The sequence below is a fragment of the Octopus bimaculoides genome, chromosome 6 (assembly GCF_046866305.1).
Source record: "Octopus bimaculoides isolate indiv1 chromosome 6, ASM4686630v1, whole genome shotgun sequence".
NCBI classification, from domain to species: domain Eukaryota; kingdom Metazoa; phylum Mollusca; class Cephalopoda; order Octopoda; family Octopodidae; genus Octopus; species Octopus bimaculoides.
The window spans coordinates 24,145,171-24,155,396 of record NC_142933.1 but is presented as its reverse complement, the minus strand read 5'-3'; the positions used below and the strand labels follow the sequence as shown (position 1 = coordinate 24,155,396).

Sequence of the window (10,226 nt, the reverse complement as noted above, 5' to 3'; positions counted from 1 at the left end):
ACTGTGATACACGATCCCTATTGATCGCCCCCCCCCCCACGTTTTTTTTTTTTTCTTCCCGCGATCCCTTTTGATCCAAATCATCCCCACCCCCCAAAGCTCTACTTTGTAATTTGTCCATTTTCTGTATTTAGCCCTGTGTGGCTATAATAAAAAGATATCTGTCTATCTATCTATCTATCTATCTATCTATCTCTCTGTCTATCCATCTGTCTATGTATGTATCTATCTGTCTGTCTGCTTATCTGACTGTCTATATATGTATGTACAATATTTATATATACATACATACATACATACATACATACATGTATATATATATATATATATATATATATATATATATATATATATACATGTATGTATGTATGTATGTATGTATATATAAATATTGTACATACATATATAGACAGTCAGATAAGCAGACAGACAGATAGATACATACATAGACAGATGGATAGACAGAGAGATAGAGAGATAGATAGATAGATAGATAGATAGACAGATAGATAGATAGGTAGATAGATATAATACACATTCATACGCATCACTCATACGTGCACATACATATATATACACTCACGTACACATTATATATATATATATATATATATATATATATATATATATATATATGTATATATGCATACACTATATATATATACATACATACATACATGCATATACACATACTATACACTATATATACATATGCACATACTATACACACACTCACGTGTATATATATATATACACAGATATATATATATATATATATATATATATATATATATATATATATATATATATATATATGTGTGTGTGTGTGTGTGTGTGTGTGCGTGCACATTTGTATATATGCATACATACACACACACACGTTTATGTATACATATGTATATATACATACATTTATATACACACATATGTGTGTGTGTGTGTATACATACACACACACATATGCCAACAATCACTCACATGAATATATACACAGTTATATACATTTATCCATATCCATATATTTGTTTTTCTGTCTTCGCTATGTGTTGGCGTGTGCTTGAATGTGTGCTCCTGCGACTTGGTTGCGGGTTTGGTGTATATTATGAGCATACATGTATGTAGGTTTATGTTCGTGTGGGTGTGTTTGTGCGTAAGTAAAGGAATGTACAAGTCAAAAAAGACACTTGAATATAAACCAATTAAAAACGGTTGCTAGTAACATAGACCTTTTCTTATCTCTTTCGCAAGAGACTGACACAAAAGCGTGCTCTAACAAAACAAGTTTGCGTCGCTTTCTGAAGACACAAATGATGTCAGTTTGAAGTTTAACAAACTTATATTGATCGCCACATTAAACAAACATACCTACAACTATGTAGAGCAATATGTGCTTAGATGTGTACTTACATAGAGACATTCACACGCACGCACACACACACAGACACACACACAGGTACACAGATGTGTATGTATCTATGTAGATATGCATACACGCAATCATTCACGCATTCATTCTTTCATACATATATACAGGCGTATATGCATATCTGTAACTCTGTTGATCGGCATTTATACGTACGCGCGTATGCGTGTAGATAATAAATAGATAGATAGATAGATAGATAGATAGATAGTGGAAGAGTGTGACTTGGTGGCTTGCATGTTGCGTTGATGCTCGTAAGATTGTAGCTTGAATTTCACGTTGCTCCAGTCCACTCAGCTGGCAAAAATGAGTAATCCTGCGAGTGACCGACGTCCAGTCTATGAGGAAAATATATACACCACAGAATCAAGGAAACCGGCGGCCTTATGAGCCTATGGCATGGGCTGGCCCTTTGGTCCTTTTTTATTATATATACTCACACGCACGCACGCAAGCACACACACACACACAAACCAGTATTAGTAGAACTTTTAAATTATCTGTCAATTTTCGAGCAAAATTTACCATATATACTTTTTTTTCATCAGTGTTGTTTTGTTCACCTTGTTGGAGAGGTTATTATAATCACTTTAATATAATTATAAATTTAGGACATAAAAATTAAATTCCGTACGAGGTTTTTATTTCACGCTGACCACTTGATAAAATCATTTAAGTGATCTTATCCTTAATTCTATAAAGAATATATATATATATATATATATATATATATATATATATATATATATATATATATATATATATATATATATATATATATATATATATATATATATATATATATATAATTTCGGTTAGGAATCGAACTTAAGTTAACTAGAAGTGTTTTAAAATATGTACATTAAATTATATTCCATCAACCAATGAAATTAAACTATTCTTTTCTAGATTCTCGAGAATCTTGTTTAATGCTCAAAGTGTTCTGCTGTTTTGTTGAAATTTATATAAATATTGGTCATTCATTGAATTTTTTTTAGAGTAGCAGCCACCGTTTAATTGATAGCGCTTAGCCGAATTTGACGCCGTTTATAACTTGCTGTCTGAATTTTCCCTGTCGAATAATTTATTCGTCGTCCATGAAACACAACTTGGGGCGTATGTAGATTGTTATATTTTGTGAAATATCATTGTCAATGACTCTTTGTTTGAAGTTTTGAATCGATATTGCAGCTTTCCAATCTCATATTTCTGATTATTTAGTGTCATTTTTTTTTTTTCTTTTAATTTCATTCTAGATTTACCAAACTGACTCAAATTGTGGATTTTTTGTGCGTGGAAGCCATCCTCCTGAAGTGCACGATATTTTAAAGACTAGTTTTGTTGCTACTTTTTTTATCTCTTTTGGTAAAGTTTTCTTCTATTTAGAAGTTGTAATCTAATCATGGATACTGGAAATGAATGCTACTCCGTCGAAGGAACTTCTGAAAAAGCGTCAGTTCAAGCTGTTAACACTAAGAATTTGATAAAACCGGCTGGAGGAAAACGCTCACGGCGCCCTCCACCAGCTTCTGTATCTAGAAACAAAACGCCAACGAAAAGTTCGACTCGTAAAGAACCGAAACCTGGTGCCAAACACCCGAAATACCGTTCAATGATTATGACGGCAATCGATAGTAAGATTTCGCGGAATGGTGTTTCATTGAGAGCGATATTAAATTATATCCAAGCGACTTTTGAAGTGAGTTCAAATTCGAAGTTCGTCAACACGCAAGTGAAAAAAGCGTTGGCGAATATGGTTGAGGATTGTGTGGCTATTTTAGTGACTGGCACGATAGGAACAGGTTACTTTAAATTGAAGTCTTCACAGAAATCCAAATCTAAAAGTGGCGGCAACAGCAATGTGAAGGCTAATAAAAAGGCCCACAAGAAACTACTCCTTACCAAAAGTGGGCAGTCTAATTTAGATGATATGAACTCGACATTTACTAAATCTCCAGGAACCAGCAAATCTACTAAAACGAAATCAAGAGAACTTGGTAAAGTAAATACTCCGCATCAAACGAAAACCAAAAGAGTTATTTCATCTAAAAGAAAGTCTCTCTTACCAAAAAACCTGAAACGATCCAGTCTTTTGCATAGACGAAAATCTGTTTCAAAAGATTCTACAAAGAAATCTGGTTCAAAGAAGTCCAAAGCTAAGAGTCCTAACAAAGTTCCAGAGAAATCAGTTAAAAAACCAAAAAATATTCAGAAGAAACCACTCGCACAAGTCGAACGAAAATCGCCGAAGGTGAAAGAAGAATTATCAAAAGCCAGTAAAGCTACCAAATCGAAGTCCGTAGTTCAAAACTCTAAGAGGCAACTTTCGAAATAGGATTTTTCTTTCAATGTAACGCCACCCGCTTATCTCTCATATCAAGATGTTTTAAACAATACAATGAAATTCCGTTTCATCCTTACTTACAACATTACTCTGTATTAAAAACAACAAAACATTTGAATTGAAGCAAGGCTAAAAAATTTAGCGACAGATTACATACCATTAGAGGATTTACTTCACCCTGCTTTCATTTCGTTGTTGGTCTGTATAATCGACTATATTCCTTCTCTAGGTCGATGTATCAGCCCTACTCTATGATCACTATCCCTTTCTTCAACTCGCACATCCTAGAGAATTCACTACATCAAAGGTGGGGGGAGAATGTCTGCATTTACTCGCAACTGTAAGGAATATCGAAAAGCATTGTACATTACATTATTAGCATTTTTTTCTTCTAAAAATAACATCCTGAGCTTCTCTTTTCTAGTTTTTAGCCAATTTATTTCACTTTTCCCACTGTAATTAATTATGAACAAAGTGCTCGGTCTGAGGAATCCCTGGTCTATTTACCAGCTTGGAATAGTAATAAACTTATTAGCGATTATGAAACTGCCAACGCTAGATCGCTTCTAGATTTGCTCGATCAGAGCGAACCTAGTGTTAAAATTTTAATTCTCACATCAGTAATGCGGCCAAAATCCAGATGCTTCTTTTGTCCACAAAATTCCATCTACGTGCAATAAATCAAAACATTTGGAAAAGATACTCGGTCATCGTTTGTAAATATATTTCATTTTGGACAATGTTTGGTTAAATAGAAATTAAAATAAACAATTTAAAAGTACAGATTTTTTTTTTTTTTTTTCGTTAGTGAATACAATCTTAAAACTGGTTACTATTACAATGTCCTGAATAACCGCTAAACTGGCAGGTAGAAAAACACAATTGGAAGCTGGACACTGCAGATAAAGGTAGATTTAGGAATAAACTGTGGAGCATGCAACATGTGAGCCGCATGCAACTCGTAGAATCTTCTGAAACATTAGTAGCACTAGTGTGGCTCGCCTGATAAGCCATCTCGCATGCGTCCTACTCCTCGAAACCTGGTGTAACCAGTTGAAGATATCGAGCGAAGATGACTATTAAAATAAGCAGCTTGAGGTTTAGCTACAAATATCCTACATGCTAAGCGAGCTCTTCTGCTGTTGTCTCTGCCTACAGTTTTTTTTTTTTCTGGTCAATTTGGTAACTCTAGATAAATTTATATTTCGTAACTCGCGCGCGCATGGTGTTGGAGCAGTTGTTTATTGAATTGAATACAGCAAATATTTCCTGCAGACGAACTATGGGATAAAATGTCAGGGAGAAGCTGACTAATCAACGAAATTAATTTCAGCTCGACTAGTTACCAGCTGTCTTACAGACATAAAACCTCACATTGTATGAAACTAACAATTATAGTTTCAAACTTTCCCTAAAAGATAATAATTTTAGTGGGTAGCTGGGTTTGTTGGTTGATAATATATGATTTTAATCTTATCCATTTTCGAAATAACTAAAGATTGAAGTTATGGTTTCATATTTGAGAGGATTGTCTTTTGACTAGTAACCTGTGCTTATGCAACCTCCTGCAGTAAGCAAATCGATCTCCTGTTTCCGTAACGCACCAAATCGAGTTCACCAGTACTTAAGTTCAAATATAAAATTTTTATCCTATGATGGTCGTTGGCCGGTAAGGTTGTTTCAGTCAAATTTCTACAACTGAATTAGCGAAAACGTAGGTTTCACTTCATCTGATACCAATTCTTCAACAAGATTTTGTTTCCTTTGTGTTGGCCCACAAGAAATGGCTAACAAATTCCCCTATCAAGAATGAATATGGACACTCGTAGAGCCTAGGTCTCCATGTTTTATTTGTCTCGCATATCGCTACTTCATTTGGAACAAGAATTTATTTGTATCAAGACCAACATGATCTAATGCACCATATTTAAGATAATGGTTGTTTTTTTTTTTTTTTTTTTTTTTTTTTTTTTTTTTTTTTTAAGGATATTTAGCTACTTCTTGCGGATTAACTTCAATATTTTTTTACTTTTCTGTCGACCGAGGGAACAATGTCTATAAGCAAGGATTTCAATGTGATTTCAGTTTAGTTAAACAATTCCATTCCCTCGCATCCAAGGGCGTGGAGGAAGGCTTCTCGATTTATTTTTAATATCATTGAACCCACATCTTTAGTTAACCATTTGGGTACTTGGTGGGGAACCACTTAACGTTCCTTCTATACATGTGTATATCAAAAGCAGTCAACCTAGCACAATCTGACACTCCTTAAGATACCCAGAGGAATACTCACGGACCACTTAGTGAAAATAATGCTGTTTAGAGCAAAATTTAGAGTACCCGTTTATGGTTGGTAAGCTTTCTTGCAAAACGACTCAATATTGTACTGAACTTACACTCGTGATCGCTGCTACTTGTCGGGTCAATGCCAGCCTCTGTGTGTTCCGGGGATGTAGTAGTGGTCACATCCATTTACCCCAGCTGCTATTCTGGCCTGATCATGGGCAAGAATTTCGTTGAGTCTTATTCTATTGAACTACAGCTAAAAATGTGACTGATGCAACTGTATATTCGGTCCGTTTGCAGATAAATCGCAGACAGAAGTACCGGTAGTTTTAGATCGCACAGTCGAAAAATTGTCAAGTCTTTCGAGAATCTTGAATTAGTAGTCCTGACCAGCCGGAGCATTAAGGATAATGTAATTCATCCCAACAAGAGAAATCCTGTAGAATGGGATACCAGTACAGAGACCGCTTAATTCTCATCTGGTATGACTTAGCCAGGTTAGCACGCAAAAGAGCTAATATTATTACAATCTGTCTGAATGGGAAACAATTGAACGGGAGAGCAAAATTTGTCATGTTGGATGGTTGAAGGGTAGGAGTATTTTCAAATTTTATTCTTCTGCATATTTACTTATTTTTTTTCCTACCTCGAGGTGAAAAGTAAAGCAAGAAACAGGAATATGAAACTGTATATACGAATCAAATCATCTAAATGTTTAACCCATTACTTCCCATAATTCTATTAACTGGAATTTATTTTATGAAACTTTGATTTCAAGCATAAAACAGCCTTAGAAACACATTGGAATGATCAAAATAACATTTTAAATAGAAATAAGCGAGATATTGGGTGAAAAATTAGCAAACCTCATTTGAATATCAAAGAAATATACCGAGTAGATATAGCAAAAAGGTTATATGTGTGAATATTGGCAGATAATTACGAAATTTGTAATTTTTAAGTGATCTCATATTAGATCACTGGTAGGTAATGGGTTAATTCATTAAATCCATTATTCCTTAACAATGGGTTCAAATTTTGGTACAAGTTGCAAATGTAGGAAGAACCGGGTAAATCGATTTCTATCAACTCTGAGATGAAAGTTGACCTTGGTGGTACTTGAACTTGGAACTTAAACTCGGAAGAAAAGCTGCTGAGCATCTTTGTCCAACGTGGGGGGTTGGGAGAATTTTCCGTCAACTCGCCGCTTTATCACTCCTTAATAATGATTTCAAATTTTGGCACTGGGTCGGGCAGCAGTTTTTGTGGAGAGGGAGAAATCGGTTACATCGACCTCAATGTTCAACTGCTACTTTTATCGACCCTGAAAGAAAACAGTTGACCTCGGTGGAGTCGGACGAAATGCCGGTAAGCAGTTCGACCGACGTGCTAATGATTTTCACCAGCTCACCGCCTTCCAAGTCTCTTGTCAGGACAGGGGTTCACTCTTTAATCTTTTCAGTGATACACGCAAGGCCTGAAATTTTGAGGTGGGGCTAATCGATTACATCCAGATGAGTTAAATATTTCAAATATTAAATATTTTATCGGCTACGAAAAGAAAGGCAAAATTGACTTCGGCGGAATTTGAACTCAGAACGTAACAACGGACAAAATATCACTAAGTATTTTGTCCGGTGTGCTCACTATTTAGCCAGCTCTCCGTTTTCACCGCCCTACTACTAATAATAATGTGAATGTATTCAAGTTTTGACAAAAGGCCAGCAATTTGCAGGGAGAGGATAAGTCGATTTCATTGACAACCCCCAGTGCTTAACTGAAACTTATTTTATCGATCTCTGGAGGATGAAAGGTGAAGACATTGCTACTCATTTGCAGCTGAAAGGGGTGGAGCAACGTGGCATGTTCGTTTTTTAATTTTACTCAAGGACGGAACGCTCCGTCCTCTCCGAGAATGGACAAAAAATGGTGAGAACAACACCCTAATCACTAGGCTACGCTCGTTCAAAATTCAGACCAAGAACATGAAGAAAGCTAGAGCACCTTTTTCTTCTGTTACCGTCATCGACGTCGTGTGTGAGTGAAGCTCAAACAATAGTGATAAGATATATATATCGTGTAAATGTCTGGCTCACTCGGTTATATAAAACATTCCCCTCTAAATGTTACTGACCATAAGAACGGACATCTTGGCTATAAAACATCTGTGTATGGCGCATAAATAACAAGATTGCTGTTTTGAAATAGCAATGAAATACATTGGCCGCCTGAGTTTATATATCCGTCTAATACGTACATAAAGAGATGCGTGCATATATATTACACATATACATACATATAAATGAACATATATATACACATACAACAAATGTATGTATGCTCTCTCTCTCTCTCTCTCCTCTCTCTCTCTCTCTCTCTCTCTCTCTCTCTCTATATATATATATATATATATATATATATATACATACATATATAGGGTAATTCAAAATAAATTGTATAAGAAAAGTGATATATATTCATTACAACATTCATAGTTAAATATGCACATTATGATGTTATAAATATATTAGCACATATATACATGCACATATATAATATATATACTATTTATATGTATTACATAAAATATACATGTGTCGTGTGTAAAATATGAATAATATAGATGTATGTTTGTATTAGAAAGTATGAAACTCAACATAATTTTAGGTAGACGAAATGGTCATTGATGGGATGGCTTTCATCATATCTTTGCCCAAATATTGACCCGAGCTTAAACAACAAAAATAACAACACCTGCAATATATTTACACTATCGTATAAGTTTGGAGTAGTCTATAACATTATTGACCAAAACTTCCATATAATTGCCAGCTCGAGAATGGGAGGCGTCATTCCTTGTTTAGGAGAAACTATACTTTACTGGAATCTACGTACGTGGTACACCGACGATTAATTTATAGAAATCTGCACTGTCAGGTTTCCTCTTTTTGTTTTTTTAATGCACGTAACGAACTTTCAATGACATATTTGTTGGTATACAGGGTGATTTAAAAGTCTCCATGCAGAGGGAAAATAATAAGGGCTGAAAATGCAATACACACACACACACATACACACACACACACACACACAAACACACACACACACACAGACACATATTCTTGCTTCAGTCACTTGACTGCGGCCATGCTGGAGCACTGTCTTGAAGGGTTTTAATCGAACAACTCCACCCTACGATATTTCTTAACCCTAGTATTTATTCTATCGGAGTCTTGGCTGAATCCCTAAGTTACGGGGACGTAAACACACCAGCACCGGTTGTCAAGCAGTGATGGGGACAGACACAAAAGTACACACACACAGGCGCGCACACGCTCACACATATGTGTATGTCTGTATGTATGTATGTAAGTATGTATATATATACTCTTTTACTTGTTTCAGTCATTTGACTGCGATTATGCTGGGGCATCGCCTTTAGTCGAGCAAATCGACCCCGGGACTTATTCTTTGGATGCCTAGTACTTATTCTATCGGTCTCTTTTTACCGAACCGCTAAGTGACGGAGACATAAACACACCAGCATCGATTGTCAAGCAATGCTAGGAGGACAAACACAGACACACAAACACACACACACACTCATATATATATATATATATACATATATACGACGGGCTTCTTTTCAGTTTCTGTCTACCAAATCCACTCACAAGGCTTTGGTCGGCCCGAGACTATAGAACACACTTGCCCAAGATGTTACGCAGTGGAACTTAATCTAGAACTATGTGATTAAGAAGAAAGCTTCCTATCACACAGCCACGTCTTCGTCTATCATTTTAGTTTATAACTATCTATCTATCTATCTGTGGAGGCGCAATGGCCCAGTGGTTATGGCAGCGGACTCACGGTCATAGGATCGCGGTTTCGATTCCCAGACCGGGCGTTGTGAGTGTTTATTGAACGAAAACACCTAAAGCCCCACGAGGCTCCGGCAGGGGATGGTGGCGAACCCTGCTGTACTCTTTCACCACAACTTTCTTCCTGTTTCTGTTGTGCCTGTAATTCAAAGGGTCAGCCTTGTCACACTGTGTCACGCTGAATATCCCCGAGAACTACGTTAAGGATACACGTATCTGTGGAGTGCTCAGCCACTTGCACGTTAATTTCACGAGCAGGCTGTTCCGTTGATCGGATCAACTGGAACCCTCG

General features: G+C 36.0%; 1 protein-coding gene across 1 annotated transcript; it reads left to right on the top strand.

Moving 5' to 3' along the window:
* The first annotated feature begins 2,382 nt into the window (after positions 1–2,382).
* On the top strand, positions 2,383–7,061 carry LOC106874728 (uncharacterized). Its single transcript, XM_014922558.3, has 2 exons — positions 2,383–2,539; positions 2,680–7,061. The coding sequence occupies exon 2, from the start codon at positions 2,826–2,828 to the stop codon at positions 3,756–3,758; it is 933 nt and encodes a 310-aa protein (XP_014778044.1). The 5' UTR covers positions 2,383–2,539; positions 2,680–2,825; the 3' UTR covers positions 3,759–7,061.
* The last annotated feature ends 3,165 nt before the right edge of the window (positions 7,062–10,226 follow it).